The following is a 21,806-nucleotide window of genomic DNA, read 5'->3' on the forward strand; positions in this document are numbered from 1 at the left end:
CTGGGCACGAAAACCAAACTACCGAACGTCTGATCCGCTCTCAACCCCAGTCCCCTTGCATCGATACTGTGACTGTGTGATCATCGCCAGGTGTATATCACCATTCCCCTCGAAAGAGAACAGATACTACACATGATCTTCGGGGATGTCTTCAACCCTTCGGTCTATCTGTTCGTTGTACACGTCTCAGGATAAAACTAGTTTGATCTCGGAAGAATATTATCCGATTCCTTGTTCTTTATTCTATTTGTTTTACAAGTCAATTGACTACATTCTGAAGAACAATGAACAGATGAAGAAAACTGCCATGACTGGAATACCAAGTAGTCCCCGTTATGTCCAACACGTAACACACTAATGGACTTTATCGATACTCATTGACGAGCCACATCTTCTTTATTCGAAACAAGTTTATAACAATACAGAGAGATTTATGCCATTCAATTGGTGCATTTGCTTTCATATTACTGAAATCTGTACTGCAAGACGTTTACGCTATGCGAGGAGTCCAGAATTCACAATGAAAGTTAAGCGTTTTAATCGGATTCCGGTAACACGTATCAAGCATTCAATTGATGACTGTATAACGACGAAAAAACATTAAGCACATGGATATTAATATCCTCCTACTTGAGGTTCGTATGTGAGGCACATTTGCATCCATTATTTTCATTTGCTGTAAAATAATCTTTGCTATCATTTTTTTCGCAATCTGGGAAATCAAACTCGACCACTTCGAGGGAACTTAAGGTCCCTGAAAAAGCACCGTGTATTGGTATCCCCTCGTTAGGACCAGGGACGATTATATAAGAAAACCCCTTTGACAGACAAAGGTGATAGCTTGAAGAAATCAAAATACTACAGACCGATTCTCATTTGCATTGATTTTTATAGACTTATTACTGATTGCACTACTTATTCTCCTTTATAAAGTTGGCAATTTCTGAGCATGTACCTAATAAGACATGTTTTCAATGTTTTCAGTGACAAGTGTAAATTCAGCTTGAAAATGAAAAAAAAAATGAAATGAAAAAAAAGAAGGATAGCTATAAGGGAATAGCCATGTTTGTACCTCCTGGCAACATTTTGTCATCATGACCTGACTAAATGACACACTCATGACACAAATTTCAATCCTGACATCTCCCAAATATTTCGATTTATTCCTTTATAACGTTTTAAAAGTTCAACAGACTATTTTAATCTCAAAATATCAACTTTCTAGAAACCTCGGGATGATGACATATTTAGGTGGTACTCAATCAATTAGAGGGAGTGTATGAGGGTATACGAAATTTTTAAATAAACTGTTGAATGATTTTGGTGTTTTCCTCAAACTTTCGACCTTTTATAGAAAGTTTTAAGAATATGCCAAAATTTCCACGGACTTTGGTACATGGCAAAACACAAAATGATCATTTGACGGTTAGCTAGCTGTCAATTTCCTCGTAGAAATGAAACCGGGCATTGCTTTTACGTCGGTATACCAATGTGCTATGCAGTAATACTTGTTACGTTGACTCGAATTTTCAATGATTACAGCAGCCTGGGTTATAATTACACATGTTTAGACATGGCAAAACAAAAAGTATTAATGTTGTAGATCTGTTCTTTGGAGACTAGAACAGCAATCATAGGCCTAGTGGCGAGTGAAATTTGGCAAGTAGATTTTTAGTCACGGTCGCCAAATAGCGAGTACTTTTAAAAATATTTGTCGAGGCCTGAAAACCTCTAAGACATGATTTCTCATGGTAGAAAACATGGATACTTTTCATACATGGTATATGGTGTTGCCATATTGACAGGGTTATAGCCACGCCGGCCGGCGGCGGCCGGTGGTAACCGCCACTCACGCCTGCCGGCCAGCATTGGAAGTGAATAAACAGTCCACTGGCCGGCACAAAAAAATAGTAAAATGTTTGTGAAATGCAACAAAAGTAACAAATTTATCTTTCCCTTGCCGTAAAACATGATAATAACGTCACCTTTTTCTGTTATTTACCAATTGTAAATCTGAAAAGTAGCAAAAATCACCCTTAAGCGGGCCCCTGGACCCCCGGCCGTGAGATGCGAGAGCTTCGTTCGCTACGCTCGCTACGCTTCGCAAATTTATTTAACCAGCACTCACAATCTCCTAGCTATAACCCTGCATATTGAGTACAGGAATCTGTTGCTTGTGAGGTCAAATCTCAATGAGGTGACCAGAGGTCAAACTCTAAAACCCTTTACCTGATATTTAACGATGGGAATCGTGGATACTTCTCATACTTGTTTTGGTGGAGGTGTGTATTGCCACGCACTGCAGTATACTGACCTGTGTTTATCATGCATGCCATTGTGTAATTGTACCTCAAAATAGTGGTTCGGGCTATTTATATTGTAACAGCTACTTCTGGTTAACAATCAGAAGTGTAGTGCCTTGAAGTCATCGAAACCTCCATGCATTTTGCATTCTGGTTAGTTTAGTTTAAGGATTCTTTTTCCGATTTTACTCTTTCATTTTTCTGTCATTTTTGTCTTTCCTTGGGTAGATCACGTCCTATATATGTATCTATACGGCACTTCGCATGCCCCGATGCCGTTACGCTTTATGTAATTTTCAATCAGAAGACTATCTGTACTTTCGGATGGTATTGGATCAAGGGGGACCCTATAGATGTAGTTACAGGTTTTCCGGGAAATATTATTATTTCCTATTTTCTGGAACTAATGGAAAGTTCATGGGAAACAATTGGAATATGCATGATAACTAAACCGAAAAACAAAACTGACACATATTTTCTGAATTTCAGGAACTGATGTAGCGACACGACCGTTAATATAACCATATATAAAGCATAGGCCGTACTCGTATCAATTTTTCTCATTAAATTGTTCACAAAAAAACGTTGCCAACGCCTCGAAACATTCGAAAAGTACATTAATTAAGTCATAAATGATACCATATGTCCATGATATTAATTTCATATTTAAATATTACATTCTGACACATAAAGTACGAATTCGACGCTAAAACTCCGATTCACATGGACATTGTGGTCGCCTTTTTATAGTTCTATTTTATTTAAGCTTACTTTTACGTCACTTAAGTTGAATAACTAGTTTAATTTAAGCTTAAGTAGAATTCTATTTGATTTCAGGAGAATTCGGCTTCACTAAAGCTAATCAGTATTTCACTTTTGTAGAATGCATATTATCTGCTGTGAAAATGGCGTATCATTTCATTTAAGTATTAAAAAAAAAAGATTCGTATTGAATTATTGTTTAGCTTAAGTGAGTTATTAACATTTTGCAAGAAACCTTGCCAATTACCGCGGTGCCGTTTGCAGATGATATAATTATTATTTGTACTGCTGTTGCAAAAATATCATCCTGACCAGCAGCGCCTATATACTAGTTAAATTTAAGGTCATTATTTATGATGTATAATGTGCTCTATATCCAAGGATAACTTACTGATGTGTGTGATATTCAGTGATAGACTTCTTACATTCCATGTGATTATTTGCCATTTATTTGATACATTGATCATTAAAATTAAGCGTATATCAGTATTGCTCTCTGCTTTGTCGTATTTAGACCGATATAGTCAGACAACAGTCTTTTGTCAAGTTCAACATTAGGATACATTTGTGCAATAACAGGTGCGTATCCAGGGGGGGGCGTTGGGGGCGCGCGCCCCCCGGGTAAGAAAAAGAGAAGAGAAAAAAAGAGAAGAAAAAAGGAAAAGAGAGGGGAAAAAAGAGGAGGAGGAGAGGAAGGAAGGGAAAAGAAAAAGGAGAAAGAGAAAGAGAGAAAAAGGAGAAAAAGAGGGAGTAAAAGCAAAACGCGAAGACACCGGGAACAGAAAGAAGAACAGTGACATCAGTACAGCGCTGAAGGGTAGCCAGTGACGGATCAATGATTTCGTAAAAGTGTGACTCACCCTACCCCTTACACCGACAACTCCATTTTTTGACGTTTCCATTTTCCTCTCTCACTAATGATCTATATATATATACTATATGGTCTATCATGCATAACGCGTGTGTAGAATTGTGCTATGAAACCAACTGTGGCTGGTCTCGAACTCGACCGTGTCGTCGGGGAACATGACGCATTTTGGGAAAGGGGCGACCGCCCGCCCCCCCCCCATTCAGCATTTTTTTTTAAATGATATCGCTAAGTAATTTCAAAATAGAAAGTGCTTAGAGGCAACTTATAAGGCATGGGAAGTGTCATTTCCAGCGATCTGGGAGACATTTTCGGCCAAAATTTGCTTGTACGCTTCGCGCCAACCTATGGTGGCGCTATGCTTAGACAATTTGCCTACAGGCTTCGCCCCTCCCTTGGCAAATTCCTCGCTACGCGCCTGTTCGAATTTGTAACGCAAACAGCAGATATAACATCATATCAGTGAGCATGAAAATGGCGTTCCAGGATGAAAAGCCTCAAAACTGTCCGACTTGCCTGAAAAAATAACCAAAAGTTTTCGCGCGCTTCGCGCGCGTTCAACGTGTTCATGTCAATATCATAAAAGCAAGCATCGGTTATTACATCGCATGCCATCATGTACCGTACGGTTCGTTCAAATTGCGCAGTATACCGCGAGATGCTAATGTAAACAACGACATGTCTCATGTAGATGTATAAAAAGCATGGAGGTCCAATTATGTCAAAACTCTCTTTTACATTAGTAATGGCGAATTAGGGCCTGCACCCCCGCCGCGCAGTGGCGGAGGGTCCATATGGTCAGGGGGGCGGATGCCCCCCTGACGGACTCAAATGGACTGCTGGCGCCTTTTTCAGCTCTTTACCACTTTTTACTTATTCTAGATTATTGACTTTTTTATTGCGCTCTCATCTACTTATTGACATTTGTCACATTTTGTTGGTGTAATTTGGCGATGACACCCTATTCTTCGTTTATCTGCAAATTAGCCAGGCCCTGAAAGGGTCATTTCCGGCGATCTAGGGATCGTATCTTTACTCAAAAATTTTCTGTACGCTACGCGACAACCAGTGGTGGCGCTCCGCTTAGATAGTGTCGAAAGCGCCCCTTCAGACCATTCTCGCCACTCCTGACCAATACCCCTAGCTCCGCCACTGCCGCCGCGCCTCCTACGCCTATGTGTGTAGTGTTCGGTTGAAGGAAATATCTGCTATTTTTTCATTTCCTTCAACCAAGTTTTATAATAGCCGTTATAACAGGTTTTAATATTTCTACACCAATAAATTAACTGTGTCTGAATTTTCGAAAATTCCTGACCAACATTCTACATCACACTTCCCTCTACTCGTGCAATTTTGACCGGTCTGTTAGGGGTTGAAGGAAGTTTTTTCTATATTGGTTGTCCATAGATGAAATTTTGTACAACATTATGGGTATGTTTTCAAGTGAGTTTATTCACGAGAAATGTGAATTTTCAAATTCTGAACAAATATGGGGCTTAAAACCTTGAAAAGTGGGGCTGACGGGTATTGTGGGCCGGGACGTAGAATCACCTACAAAAGCAAAGACCCACAGGAGATGCGATCAGGTCGAACATGATGTGTGCCGGGTTGACAATCTTCAAAAAGGTTATGGATGGAAAAAAAACTATTAGGAAATACTTGGTTCTCAGGCAAAAAGTGTACATCTGGTTGGTCATTTCAAGCCCGAGAAGTGCCGTTTCCGGTGATCTGGGGGGTTTCAAAACAAGAAATTTTCTTGTACGCTGCGCGCCAACCGATGGTGGCGCTCCGCTTAGATAGTAATTCGCGCCCCCCGGGTTTGAAAATCCTGGATACGCGCCTGAATAATCATCCACTCGGACAACCACTATACATGCGGTCAGGACTATTTTACCTTCCCATCCACTTGTTAGTACTACCAGTAGGTCAGACAAAGTTTTGCCATCTATTTCAAATTATTCCAGAGAATTTGTCGTCATTTCTTTTCGAATTTACTACCTTTGAAATGTTCTTATGGACAGGCGGAGTAGACAAGGGCTAATAACACGCAAAGTGTCACCAACTTGAAGTTTCGTAATGCAGCACGGAGTAAAACAGATCAATGGTGATGCCGCCTACAAATAACGACGAATTTAAGGTCATAAGGTCGAATCATAAGGTCCCGAGTTCGAGTCACTCCGAGATTAATGTATGCCGTCCAGATACAGAGTTGTTTACAATTGACAATTCATAATCATGGACGTTAATATATATGAATCTAAGAGACTGACTTGGGTCAGCTTGCGGCTTTAAAGCCAATGAGGCTTCTTCGCGAGTTCCTGCTTGCAGGGGGATCTAAAACAATCTATACAATTTCGAATGTGCGCAGTTGACACACTAACGTCGTTTTATACGGAGTGCCAATTGTTTCTAAACATGTCCAACTGAAATCGATATGTCCACACTGAAATGGACATGTACAAACTGAAATCGACATGTCCAAACTGAAATGGGCATGTCCAAACTGAAATGGACATTTCCACACTGAAATCGACATGTCCATATTGATGGCGGTTTGTCCATATTGATGTCGGTATGTTATTGCCGAAATTAAAATCATCATGTCCAAACTGGTATCAATATACCGAAAATAAAATTGACGTATTGAAACTGAAAACAATATAGCCAAAACAAGAACGCATAACTCAAAATGACACCACGTTCACTGCTAGCTTCAAGTTCTGTTTTGATACCAATTTACTGCGTATAAGTCACATAACTCTGATCTTGCCCAAGTCCCTTGTGGTGTACCACAGGGATCTATCCTGGGACCTCTGTTATTCATTATTTATGTAAACGACATATGTCAAGTGTCCAACATTGCAAAAGTTACTTTGTTTGCTGATGACACCACTATTTTTTTTGACTCTGACAACATTAGCATCCTACCTATTACTGTATCTAATGAACTAGAAAAGTTTAGTAACTGGTTTCGGTCAAACAAGCTTTCTATCAATGTCAACAAGACACACTACATTGTTTTTAATTCCTCCAACAACCCTCCTCAAGTTCACAACATTAATATGAATGGTACACCAATTAACAATGTTGACTACATAAAATGTTTAGGTGTATATATTGATTCAAAACTAAGTTGGCAACAACATATTTCAGCAATCTGTTCTAAGGTCGCAAGGAACATTGGTATACTCGCTATAATAAAACATTTCCTACCGACACACATTCTAAGAATGATTTATAATACGCTCATTCTACCTCATCTGTCCTACTGTTCTATTATTTGGTCTGGTGCTAACATAACTTGTCTTGACCGTCTCAATAAACTACAAAAAGGCGCAATACGTAACATAACACATGCTGCATTTCGTCAGCATACTAGTCCATTGTTTAAAGGTCAAAACCTGCTGAAATTAAATGATATTATAAGGCTACAACTTGCTGTATTTACGTATAAAGCATGGCATGGGCTACTTCCGGGTTCCTTTCATAATTTCTATACAATTAATGTAGAATTATACAATTATAATACCCGAAATAGACAAAATGCTCATTGCAACTTCTATCATACGAAATTAGGTACACGCAGCTTTCGCAACCGTGCAACTAAGTTATGGAACTCATTAAGCAATACCGTTAAATCTAAGGCTACAAAGAATTCATTTAAGAAATGTTTAAAAAAAGAATTGATATCATCATATTAAATTATGTAAATGAGTTATTTACTTCAGCAGTTTCTGTACATAATGTAACAAACATTCAATTTGTATTTATTAATTAATTTTTTTTTCTTTAGGGAGTCTTCCACTTTGTTAAGCTTTTAAGCTTTATGGAAGACTTCCCTCCGCTTTGTACTTCTGTGGAAAAACAAATAAATAAATAAAATAAATAAATAAAATGGTTCACGAATAACAAGTAAGATAGGGGGCCTAAATGGAGCTCGGCCCTATGCTATGTTACGTACGTACGTCCGTGCCGTGCAGAAATATTTGCGCCCGGGTGCAAATTGCCATGAGAACAGACGTGTTTGGATACCTCGATTTATGTTTGGACACGCTGCTATCGAGTTGGAGTTTCGAAACAAATGGCACGCCAGGCTAGCGCGGAGTGGATTATACAGGAGATGTAGAAACCAGAAAGCATCGCCGTTATGTTTTTAAAGTTCGTTGTCAATCTCGACATTTCGCTTTCACTTTTTGGACAAGCCGATTATCGCTTTGAACATGTCGATTTCGCTTGAACATATTGATTACACTTTGAACGTGTCCATTTCAGTTTGGACTTGTTGATTTCAGTTTGGAAATGTCGATTTCACTTTGGACATGTCGATTTCAGTTTTGAAACAATTGGCACTCCGTAGTTTTAAGGAACGTGTAACTCAGAAACAGCGGACAGATATGGCAAGCCACATGTGCAATAATTCGATAAAGCGAGTTTATCGCCGTTAAACTCTGTTTTTCGATCGATAAACTGAATTTATCGACTGGATAACCGTGTTTTTTGCGATAAACTCAGTTTATCGAGCGAAAAGCAGAGTTGTTAAAAAAGTGAGGTCTCTAAATCGATAATCTAAGCTTTTCGAGTAGAATGATAAACAAAGTTTATCAGATTTTCTTGAGGAACTATGCTTTTCGATCGAAAAACATAGGCTAGTTCCAATTCGAATTATTGCACATGTGGCCTGCCATATCCAATTCGATAAACCGAGTTTATCGCCGTTAAACTCTGTTTTTCGATCGATAAACTGAATTTATCGACTGGATAACCGTGTTTTTTGCGATAAACTCAGTTTATCGAGCGAAAAGCAGAGTTGTTAAAAAAGTGAGGTCTCTAAATCGATAATCTAAGCTTTTCGAGTAGAATGATAAACTCAGTTTATCAGATTTTCTTGAGGAACTATGCTTTTCGATCGAAAAACATAGTTCCAATTCGAATTATTGCACATGTGGCCTGCCATATCCAATTCGATAAACCGAGTTTATCGCCGTTAAACTCTGTTTTTCGATCGATTAACTCAGTTTATCGATCGAAAAACAGTGTAAACGGCGATGAACTCGGTTTATCGAATTATTGCCCATGTGGCGTACCATACTATCGAACAACTGTTTTTTCAGTCAATAAACTGAGTTAATCGAAATCTTGGGGGCTAAAATATCGAAGAAACAGAGTTAATCGAATTGATAAACAGAGATTATCGATAAACTTAGTTTATAAAGCGAAAAACATGGTTCCCATTTGATAAACTCGGTTTATCGCCGATAATCTTAGTTTATCGAGGTAACCCTGCTTTTCGCTCGATAAACTGAGTTTATCGCGAAAAACACGGTTATCCATTCGATAAACTGAGTTAATCGATCGAAAAACAGAGTTTAACGGCGATAAACTCGGTTTATCGAATTATTGCACATATGGCTTGCCATAGACAAATCGGAGAATTGGAATGTACACAAATGCAGGTACAGTTTCGTGCATACCCCTTTCACCTTTGACCAGTATTGCGCAATATGCTGTCGATAAAAGGAACCTCTGATAAGAGCCTTATTCTTTGACGGTTCCAAAATAAAGGTGAAAGCGAATTGACGCTTCGGCTGAGTTGCGGCCAGATTGGTGTACTGAACCCAAGTAGTCCACCAAATCGAGCGCTTTCATCTACTGATAAGAAAGCGATACATTTTCTTTAATGCAGAAACGAACGTAGCCCAAAGGAAACTTTACGATTCAATTTTCCGATCTATTCATCGGCTAGCTATTTTCGCAGGAACATGCTACGACTTGGGATAAGAGAGGTACTGGTTTCGTGGAACTAGGCCTAGCAAACTGCAAACACGAATGTCATTGTAAGGTGGTCAATCTAGACTAGGCGTAGCCTATACCCCTGATAAAGTTAAGCCTTAACTTTAGGTGTTACTGGAAGCTAGGCCTAATATCAACCGATCGTCGGTTCACTGAGGATGGCGCTTTTGCTGAATTAGCCGGTCGTCTGTTGAAGAGAATAGTTGCAACTGTGCTTGTTTACCCAATCTTTCGTTCCATAACGATGGTGCTCTTAGTACTTATTTAGAGGATCCTCTGTTGAAATAGCAATGCAGTGTTGCTGATTAATTGGATAATTATGCCTGATGTAATGCCTAGTACCTGACTCGTGAAAAAAACGAACACGGTATCAGACCCGTCTAGGGGCACGGGTGAACACACCCTTTGCCTTCACCCTCTGCTGTGTACTTCAAACCTAGGCCTATCTGCTCTTAGTCTACCAATGTACTGTAATGCTTAGCTCAATCTTGTACTTGTAGGTAGACCTTCTAATGGTACATCATAATTTTTGTAACCTGTTAGGGTATGTAGCAAGAATATTTACTGATGAAATTCTTGCCACAATAAGCAGAAAAATAGTTTGTGTTTCAACTGATCACTTTTGTCAGATTATTTATATTGTACCAACACACTTTAAGGTTGGAATGAATTTATCTTTATGTTATGCACATCTGTCATTTCTTTTTTAAAAACTTGCATTGTCTTCAGCCCATTACTAACAGTGGGGTAGGCAGTAGTGCCTGTGTAATTAAGTGCATTAATGTGGGCAGGATTCTTTCTTTCATGCAAAGTTAATGGTGATTAACTTTAGGAAAAGTTTATTTCTTCCTGACTGAGTTTTTTACCAAAAAACATCGTTAGTTCACATTATCAGTTTACTTGCGTTACTTACTAAGGTAGATGGGCCTAGATCAGTCTGCACCCCATTTCCTTACATCAAAATGTAGTGTAGCTGTGTGCTGATGCTTATGTTATGTCAAGTGAGTGTTATGAGTCCTTTGATTAGGTTAAATTTTTGTGAGGATTAAAGGCTGATAACGTGTGAGTTTCTTGAATGTTAAAGGTAGAATGCTTGCAAAGAGATAGGCATAGGCTACACAATACACATCTAGTAGAACTTTGCTTTGGACTAGACACCATGATATATTGTTATAGTAATGTAATAGTATTGTAAAATGTAGGCTTATAATTAACGTTACGTACATGTATGCAGTAAAAATAACAATAACATTAGCATCTTAAGATAACAAGTGACATAGCAACTACCAGAGCTGTAATAGTTAACCTACTGCCATGCATCGCTCAAGCTATAGACTACAAGCATATCAGGATCCTAAGGTCACTGATTCCATGCTCGTTCTAGCCAAGGGAGCTCTGGCCGTAGGAATTGTACTCTTGAGATCAATGTCCTGTTGTGATTCCTGTCCTTGCATTAAACTTCTCTGCTCTTTCAAAATCTCATAGCTTCCCAGTTATTTTGACTTTCTTGATTAATGGAAAGACCTTAAGTCCTACTGTACTTTTGGCCTTGTTAGAAACTCACGCCTAGATGCCTATCTAAGCTTTACATTCACCAAACAGTTGAATAAAGATTGAGTTTCATGCTGAGGATTGTAATTTATTCACAATAAAACCATCGTTACACCAATCAGTCTCAAAAATAGTCTCCACCACGGAAGTTTTACAGGCCCTCTCCAGGAGAATTGGTTTCAGGTTTTTAAGGACTAATAATTATGAAAGATAATTCTCAGTACATTTCTGAATGTATTAAGTTATTTCTATTGTTTGGACACATGATAAAATAGACCATAGTTTGTTTCACACTGAGATGATGGAGATGGAACCATCTCTATGGCCTTTGCATCACTCTCTCAGCTTATTGAACCAAATATTTTCCATCCTTTCACAGCTTGCCAAAGAGCTTCGTTCTGGTGAGGTCTCTGTATCTGAATTGTGCAACAGATGCAAAGAGAGAGCTTCTAAGTTGAATAGTCTTAATGCATTGGTAACAACAACTTTCGAGCAGGCTGAAAAACATGCACTGGAAAGTAACCAAAGGATCCAATCAGGTTTGATTTGCTATTATTTATGAAAGAGGTTATGAAATGGAAAAAAAAATCTTTATCATCTTATTCTGTATACTCGTAGCCCTTCCAATGATACCCATCAACCGAAGCTTGCATCCTCGAGGAATAAACGATCAAAAATTTGAGGGTAATAAAAACTTTCTAAAAGTTGTTGAATTTACGGTAATGCGGCGCGACGTCAGTCGAGCTAGGAACTCAGCTCACTCCCAAGACGCTATGTTTACATTCTCAAACGTCTGAGAACACAGTGCTCCGTAGTAATTGAGATTTGGTGTTTGGAGTTTTGTTTCTACGTAAATTTATCCCGTAACTGTTAAATATGCCGAGCCGATATGTGGTATCAGGTTGCTCCACCACAAGTAAAGACGGATTTCTACTGCAAGCTTTCCAAAAGATGACAGAAATCGAAGAATTTGAACACGATTCGCTCAAAACACTACACATACGCAACGTTACGAGTACCTGTAGGCCTATACCAGGGTGTTGTTCCATAACAACTCCCTGCTTATACTGTTGCCAAATTACTTGTTATGACCATAGCCTATGCCTCCTTCATACAGCAAATGACGATTTTTGTTGGTTACCTAATATTTTGCACAAAACTTAAAGCCAGTTGGTTTTAGAACAATCAATACTAGATCTGCAAGTTTCGTCTCGGCCATCAGGATCGTTTTACGATTCTTCTGCAAGGGGCTCAAATTTATAGGGAAAAACACCGATATTATCTTCATCACCCTCGAAAACTATTTCCTCTTCTTCTTCCTCAAGAAAATAATTTTTGTCAAAGCTTACGAAAGGCCTGAGAGGTGAAGTCTTTTTTCCTCGGAATCAGATGATTCGGGAGAAGACATTTTCAAGAGTGTTGTGGTTACATGTAGTAAACTGTGTAACGCAGTATCGGTAAACAGCGGGGAGTTGGCTTTGGCTGAAATGATTCCTTTGATGACATCAGATGAACTGTGGTGGGCAGCTTTGCTTTTTTTAACGAGTGGCAGTTCGAGTGGTCTCTAGGGAATACTTTGACAGCGAATTTCTGGTGTTTGAAGCCGTATTCACGGAAAGTTGTGCATGGGTGGTGTTGTAGTAATGTAGATAAACCATTCCAAGATATGAAAATTTTTCATTTCATAACCTCTTTAAATATATTTTATTAAAGATGTTTTAATTTTTCTTGACCTGTTTGTGAACTGAGCTATATCTGTCAACTTCAATAAAGGACTTAATTGCTTTAGGCTGCCTGTTATTGCTGAATAAACAGTTGGACCATTAAATTGTAGGGAATAACAGATGAGGTGCAGGGGTCGAGAGGGTGTATATAATTTTGTTTTTCAGGTCTGCAAAAATGAATGGTCTTACTTAGTTTTGTAAAGACCTTTCATTATTTGCTTTATATGACTCTGAGGCTATCAAACATTTTGACTAATGTGGACTTGTAGACCATCTCTAACATGACTGATTCACAAATTAAAGGCAGCCAAAAGACAATGTGTTCTCTTCTATACACTGATGTTCTATTCTCAAACATAGTATTGGTGTTCAATTCACCAAACCTACACATCTCTTCTGCAGTGTACATTTTGCTGTTCTATTCACCAAACCTGCACCTCTCTCTTCTCCATAGTTCATATTGGTCATTCTTTGTTATTTTGCTACTTTTTTTTGGAAGCCCATAAGGTAAGACCAGGATGTCCGAGGGACAACAGCTTTAGTTATCAAACAAAAGTACTTGGTTTGCTTTCTTGTGGGTTTGTGGGTGGGAGTGTCCAAACTTTCCAGTGTTGTAGTACAGTATGTGAAAACGTTCTCAAGCATCTCAAATAGTACTCAAGTAATTTTTGCAAGTACTGGTACAAAATACTTGTTCTAAACAAACTTGGATGTTACTTGCAGTTTTTCTTTACTTTCAGGAAATGCTAGACATATTCTTGATGGGATTCCGTTTGCAGTGAAAGATAACTTCAGTACCAAGGGTATCAGAACCACCTGTGCATCAAAGATCTTGCAAAGTAAATGCATTTAATATCCAGTGTATCATTGTTCAATTCAGTTTAGCAGTAGTTAATCTATCAACAAACTGCTACTATCAAACTGAGTCACCTGTGGCAAGTGTACCGCAGGAGTCTGTGTTGTAACCTACAGTAGGCATCAATGCAGCTTTGCTGAAGTTATCTACATAACTTTAAAGTTACAATGAGTCACATTGGCAGAGTTGGAAAACCAGAGGTTAATTTAAACATTCTGTCTTATGAGTATTTCTTCCATCAGTGAATGTAATTTTGAACTCACAGTATTTGCAAACTACATGTCACACTTGAAGGACTATGTATGCAGATATTATTTTTCATTTTTATTGAAATTTTTTTAAACATTTTTAAAACATTCAAACACAAAGGAAGAGCGACCTATGTAACATTTTTGCTTTATGTCTTTATGTAGATTACATTCCAGCTTACACTGCAACAGTGGTGGAGAAACTAGAAGAATGTGGTGCTATTCTTATGGGCAAAGCAAATTTGGATGAATTTGCAATGGGGTGAGTGCGTTGGCAATGAAATCCGAAGTCTTTTCTGAAAAATAAGGCTCATGGAAATTTATTAGGTGATTTGAGATCTTGTATAGATTAGCATCTCATCGCCAAACATTAAAAGGGGGCAATATTTATATATGTTTCTTTCCCCGATAGCTTCATTGTCAAATTTGCTCACTGAAGATTGGTTGATATTTTGTTTCTTTCTTTCCTATCAATCAGTTCTGGATGCACAGACAGCATATTTGGACCAACTAGAAACCCTTGGCTTTACCCGTACAAAGAACGAGAGGTGACCGGTCAAAGGTCGGACACACAGGAAGTCCAGGACACAGACTGGTTCATTTCAGGAGGAAGCTCTGGAGGAAGTGCTGTTGCTGTGGCAACAGGCATGGTGCTTGGGTAAGATATTTGTACTTGCTTGGGGTTTGTCGTGCAATAAGGGCATGTGTTTGTGATATGATGTATGGGTGTATGTATGCAGGTGCGTATCCAGGGGGGGGGCGTTGGGGGCGCGCGCCCCCCGGGTAAGAAAAAGAGGAGAGAAAAAAAAGAGAAGAAAAAAGGAAAAAAGAGGGGAAAAAGAGGAGGAGGAGAGGAAGGAAGGGAAAAGAAAAAGAAGAAAGAGAGAAGAAGGAGAAAAGGAGGGAGTAAAGAAAAACGCTAAGACACCGGGAAGAGAAAGAGGAACAGTGACATCATTACAGCGCTGAAGGGTAGCCAGTGACGGATCAATGATTTCGTAAAAGTGTGCCTCACCCTACCCCTTACACCGACAACGTTTCCATTTTCCTCTCTCACTAATGATCTATATATATACTATATATGGTCTATCATAACGCGTGTGTAGAATTGTGCTATGAAACCAACTGTGGCTGGTCTCGAACTCGACCGTGTCGTCGGGGAACATGACGCATTTTGGGATGGGGGCGACCGCCCCCCCCCCCCCATTCAGCATTTTTTTTAAATGATATCGCTAAGTAATTTCAAAATAGAAAGTGCTTAGATGCAACTTACAAGGCCTGGGAAGTGTCATTTCCGGGGATCTGGGAGACATTTTCGGCCAAAATTTGCTTGTACGCTTCGCGCTAACAAATGGTCCTGGGTAGTGCCATTTCCAGCGATCTGGGAGGCATTTTCGGCCAAAATTTTCTTGTACGCTTCGCGCCAACCTATGGTGGCGCTACGCTTAGATAATTTGCCTACAGGCTTCGCCCCTCCCTTGGCAAATTCCTCGCTACGCGCCTGTTCGAATTTGTAACGCAAACAGCAGATACATCATATCATATATACATCATATCAGTGAGCATGAAAATGGCGTTCCAGGATGAAAATCCTCAAAACTGTCCGACTTGCCATAATAAATAACCAAAAATTTTTTCGTTCAACGTGTCAATGTCAATTTCAAATAAGCGAGCATCGGTTAATACATCGCATGCCATCATGTACCGTACGGTCCGTTCAAATTGCGCAGTATACAGCGGGATGCTAATGTAAACAACGACATGTCTCATGTAGATGTATAAAAAGCATGGAGGTCCAATTATGTCAAAACTCTCTTTTACATTAGTAATGGCGAATTAGGGCCTGCACCCCCGCCGCGCAGTGGCGGAGCGTCCATACGGTCAGGGGGGCGGATGCCCCCCCCTGACGGACTCAAATGGACTGCTGGCGCCTTTTTCAGCTCTTTACCACTTTTTACTTATTCTAGATTATTGACTTTCTTATTGCGCTCTCATCTACTTATTGACATTTGTCACATTTTGTTGGTGTAATTTGGCGATGACACCCTATTCTTCGTTTATCTGCAAATTAGCCAGGCCCTGAAAGGGTCATTTCCGGCGATCTAGGGAGTATCTTTACTCAAAAATTGTCTGTGCGCTACGCGCCAACCAGTGGTGGCGCTCCGCTTAGATAGTGTCGAAAGCGCCCCTACAGACCATTCTCGCCCCTCCTGACCAATACCCCTAGCTCCGCCACTGCCGCCGCGCCTCCTACGCCTATGTGTGAAGTGTTCGGTTTCGGAAATATCTGCTATTTTTTCATTTCCTTCAACCAAGTTTCATAATAGCCGTTATAAGACGTTTAATATTTCTACACCAATAAATTGACTGTGTCTGAATTTTCGAAAATTTCTGACCAACATTCTGCATCACACTTCCCTCTACTCGTGCAATTTTGACCGGTCTGTTAGGGGTTGAAGGAAGTTTTTCTATATTGGTTGTCCATAGATGAAATTTTGTACAACATTATGGGTATGTTTTGAAGTGACTTTATTCACGAGAAATGTGAATTTTCAAATTCTGAACAAATTTGGGGCTTAAAACCTTGAAAAGTGGGGCAGACGGGTATTGTGGGCCGCGACGTAGAATCACCTACAAAAGCAAAGACCCACAGGAGATGCGATCAGGTCGAACATGACGTGTGCCGGGTTGACAATCTTCAAAAAGGTTATGGATGGAAAAAAAACTATTAGGAAATACTTGGTTCTCAGGCAAAAAGTGTACATCTGGTTGGTCATTTCAAGCCCGAGAAGTGCCGTTTCCGGTGATCTGGGGGGTATCAAAACCAGAAATTTTCTTGTACGCTGCGCGCCAACCGATGGTGGCGCTCCGCTTAGATAGTAATTCGCGCCCCCCGGGTTAGAAAATCCTGGATACGCGCCTGGTATGCGTGTATGGGTGTATGTATATATCTATATGTGTGTATGTATGTATGTGTCTATATAAAGTCTTGACTTGTCAGCAGGAGGGCCCAAACAGCAAATGTCCAGAAGTCACCAGAGTTCAAAGGTTAGAAATGTCATTGGATTCAGCAGAGGTACTGTAGGTATTAATAGTGATAAACACAGTAAGTACAAAAAGTGCAGCATGGTTGAGCTTAATACTAATTATGTTGGTCAATGGAGCAATTGAACATTGTATTGATGTTGATGATGAAAGTTCATCAGATAATGTTAGGGTTTTAGTTGTGTGTCTTAAGCAGCAAGCCTCATCAGTAAACATACATCTGATAGATTACAGATTGACGTGAACGTCCCAATTTCAAATACTATTACGTTTTACAGAATTGCTCATTGCTGGTAAACCATTGAAATTTGTATCTTTGCTAGGTTTGGTCTCATGTTATTAATTAATTTTGATGATAACCAAGTCAATTAATATTTTACTAGTTCAATTTGTACCGTCTGTCCTGGCTGTTTCACTCTAAATTGTCAAGCCAGCATAAAAAATGTTTGTGGTATTTGAACATTTGATGCAATACAATGAAACAGTGTATAAATATTAGTATCAGTTAACCCTCTAGGTCCGTAACCGTTCAGCTCACCATGTATACATGTTAGCTGCGTTGTTTAGCGCTGCATATGCTTGACCACAGGTGTACTTAGTTTAATTGTGTATAGACAATAGTTCTGTGTTAATACATGTATAACAGCTCCCTGTTGCCATGATCTCTCTTTCATTGGTAAAAACAGAGCAAGTGATATGGAAATCAAGTTAAACATTGTAAAAAGCAGTCTTTTTCCAAAATTTATTTCAAGCTATGCAAATTGTTTTTTGTTTTAAGTAAAAAATTGACATTGAATCAGCAGGTACGGCAGGCTCAGTGCCTTTCTTTAATTCATAATTCTGCCATCTTTGCATTACATGATTGTAAATGGTTGGCTACCAACTTTAGAGAAGGGATTACTCTGTAGGGTCAGTGTTCAAGATAATTTGTAAACATATTCAAGCTTGGAAGGAGGGAGGTGGTGGTGGGGGAGGAGGGGGGTTCCCAGCTTTATAAAATGTTTGTGTTCATGAGTTGTAAGATTTAACTGATGAAATTTCTGCTGTATATGATATCATAGACCAACATATACAGCAACATAAATTAAATCACAGGGTTGTCATCTCACTGTTATTACTCTAGACTATTAGCCATATTGAAAGGACATCAACTGTCTCTAATTAAGACTAATTCCAATGTTAATAAGTACAAAGAATGTCCCTAAACATTCATCATTTGGTTGACATAGCAAGGTGTATGAAGCATTAGAGAATTGGTGATATGAAGAGAGAAACTAAAGTCTTTGAATTTGAACCTTAATGTATATTCTATTGGTCTTGTGGAGCTCTGTAGTGGTAAAACATTATTTTACTTGGTACAGTAAATACAACACTAATTCTCCTGCCACACAAAACACTTGCAAACAAATTTACAGTCTCATCAAATGTTTAAAGTATGTGTTATTTTCCAACAACAAGCATAATTGTCAAAATAGTGCAGCCTAGATTTACAATACTCCATAGCAGATGTACCTAGGCTGACAATACTCTCATAGCAGATGTACCTAGGCTGACAATACTCTCATAGCAGATGTACCTAGGCTGACAATACTCTCATAGCAGATGTACCTAGGCTGACAATACTCTCATAGCAGATGTACCTAGGCTGACAGTACTCTCATAGCAGATGTACCTAGGCTGACAATACTCTCATAGCAGATGTACCTAGGCTGACAATACTCTCATAGCAGATGTACCTAGGCTGACAATACTCTCATAGCAGATGTTCCTAGGCTGACAATACTCTCATAGCAGATGTACCTAGACTTACAATACTCTCATAGCAGATGTACCTAGGCTGACAATACCCTCATAGCAGATGTACCTAGGCTGACAATACTCTCATAGCAGATGTACCTAGGCTGACAATACTCTCATAGCAGATGTACCTAGACTTACAATACTCTCATAGCAGATGTACCTAGGCTGACAATACCCTCATAGCAGATGTACCTAGGCTGACAATACTCTCATAGCAGATGTACCTAGACTTACAATACTCTCATAGCAGATGTACCTAGGCTGACAATACCCTCATAGCAGATGTACCTAGGCTGACAATACTCTCATAGCAGATGTACCTAGGCTGACAATACCCTCATAGCAGATGTACCTAGGCTGACAATACTCTCATAGCAGATGTACCTAGACTTACAATACTCTCATAGCAGATGTACCTAGGCTGACAATACCCTCATAGCAGATGTACCTAGGCTGACAATACTCTCATAGCAGATGTACCTAGACTTACAATACTCTCATAGCAGATGTACCTAGGCTGACAATACCCTCATAGCAGATGTACCTAGGCTGACAATACTCTCATAGCAGATGTACCTAGGCTGACAGTACTCTCATAGCAGATGTTCCTAGGCTGACAATACTCTCATAGCAGATGTACCTAGGCTGACAATACCCTCATAGCAGATGTTCCTAGGCTGACAATACTCTCATAGCAGATGTACCTAGGCTGACAATACTCTCATAGCAGATGTACCTAGGCTGACAATACTCTCATAGCAGATGTACCTAGGCTGACAATACTCTCATAGCAGATGTACCTAGGCTGACAATACTCTCATAGCAGATGACTTACAATACTCTCATAGCAGATGCACCTAGGCTGACAATACTCTCATAGCAGATGTACCTAGGCTGACAATACCCTCATAGCAGATGTACCTAGGCTGACAATACTCTCATAGCAGATGTACCTAGACTTACAATACTCTCATAGCAGATGTACCTAGGCTGACAATACTCTCATAGCAGATGTACCTAGACTTACAATACTCTCATAGCAGATGTACCTAGGCTGACAATACCCTCATAGCAGATGTACCTAGGCTGACAATACTCTCATAGCAGATGTACCTAGGCTGACAGTACTCTCATAGCAGATGTTCCTAGGCTGACAATACTCTCATAGCAGATGTACCTAGGCTGACAGTACTCTCATAGCAGATGTACCTAGGCTGACAATACTCTCATAGCAGATGTACCTAGGCTGACAGTACTCTCATAGCAGATGTACCCAGGCTGACAATACTCTCATAGCAGATGTACCTAGGCTGACAATACTCTCATAGCAGATGTACCTAGGCTGACAGTACTCTCATAGCAGATGTACCTAGGCTGACAATACTCTCATAGCAGATGTACCTAGGCTGACAATACTCTCATAGCAGATGTTCCTAGGCTGACAATACTCTCATAGCAGATGTACCTAGGCTGACAGTACTCTCATAGCAGATGTACCTAGGCTGACAGTACCCTCATAGCAGATGTTCCTAGACTTACAATACTCTCATAGCAGATGTACCTAGGCTGACAATACTCTCATAGCAGATGTACCTAGGCTGACAATACTCTCATAACAGATGTACGTATATAGGCTGACAGTACTCTCATAGCAGATGTACCTATAGGCTGACAATACTCTCATAGCAGATGTACCTAGGCTGACAATACTCTCATAGCAGATGTACCTAGGCTGACAGTACTCTCATAGCAGATGTACCTAGGCTGACAATACTCTCATAGCAGATGTACCTAGGCTGACAATACTCTCATAGCAGATGTTCCTAGGCTGACAATACTCTCATAGCAGATGTACCTAGGCTGACAGTACTCTCATAGCAGATGTACCTAGGCTGACAGTACCCTCATAGCAGATGTTCCTAGACTTACAATACTCTCATAGCAGATGTACCTAGGCTGACAATACTCTCATAGCAGATGTACCTAGGCTGACAATACTCTCATAGCAGATGTACCTAGGCTGACAATACTCTCATAGCAGATGTTCCTAGGCTGACAATACTCTCATAGCAGATGTACCTAGGCTGACAATACTCTCATAGCAGATGTACCTAGGCTGACAATACTCTCATAGCAGATGTACCTAGGCTGACAATACTCTCATAGCAGATGTACCTAGGCTGACAATACTCTCATAGCAGATGTACCTAGGCTGACAATACTCTCATAGCAGATGTACCTAGGCTGACAATACTCTCATAGCAGATGACTTACAATACTCTCATAGCAGATGTACCTAGGCTGACAATACCCTCATAGCAGATGTACCTAGGCTGACAATACTCTCATAGCAGATGTACCTAGGCTGACAATACTCTCATAGCAGATGACTTACAATACTCTCATAGCAGATGTACCTAGGCTGACAATACTCTCATAGCAGATGTACCTAGGCTGACAATACTCTCATAGCAGATGACTTACAATACTCTCATAGCAGATGCACCTAGGCTGACAATACTCATAGCAGATGTACCTAGGCTGACAATACCCTCATAGCAGATGTACCTAGGCTGACAATACTCTCATAGCAGATGTACCTAGACTTACAATACTCTCATAGCAGATGTACCTAGGCTGACAGTACTCTCATAGCAGATGTACCTAGGCTGACAATACTCTCATAGCAGATGTACCTAGGCTGACAGTACTCTCATAGCAGATGTACCCAGGCTGACAATACTCTCATAGCAGATGTACCTAGGCTGACAATACTCTCATAGCAGATGTACCTAGGCTGACAATACTCTCATAGCAGATGTACCTAGACTTACAATACTCTCATAGCAGATGTACCTA

General features: G+C 39.8%; 1 protein-coding gene across 2 annotated transcripts in view; it reads left to right on the forward strand.

Moving 5' to 3' along the window:
- The first annotated feature begins 593 nt into the window (after positions 1-593).
- The window catches only part of LOC139962461 (glutamyl-tRNA(Gln) amidotransferase subunit A, mitochondrial-like), a 30,536-nt gene continuing 9,323 nt past the window's right edge, over positions 594-21,806 (forward strand). The window contains exons 1-5 of one of the 2 annotated variants that reach the window (XM_071962433.1): positions 594-635; positions 11,654-11,813; positions 13,739-13,837; positions 14,268-14,364; positions 14,581-14,760. In XM_071962433.1, the coding sequence (XP_071818534.1) occupies positions 609-635; positions 11,654-11,813; positions 13,739-13,837; positions 14,268-14,364; positions 14,581-14,760 (563 nt within the window). In that variant the 5' untranslated portion in view covers positions 594-608. Of the gene's footprint in view, positions 636-9,427; positions 9,717-11,653; positions 11,814-13,738; positions 13,838-14,267; positions 14,365-14,580; positions 14,761-21,806 lie in introns of those variants that run through there. The other variant, XM_071962434.1, reaches the window with a different exon arrangement.

The sequence above is a fragment of the Apostichopus japonicus genome, chromosome 21, assembly GCF_037975245.1.
Source record: "Apostichopus japonicus isolate 1M-3 chromosome 21, ASM3797524v1, whole genome shotgun sequence".
NCBI lineage: Eukaryota > Metazoa > Echinodermata > Holothuroidea > Aspidochirotida > Stichopodidae > Apostichopus > Apostichopus japonicus.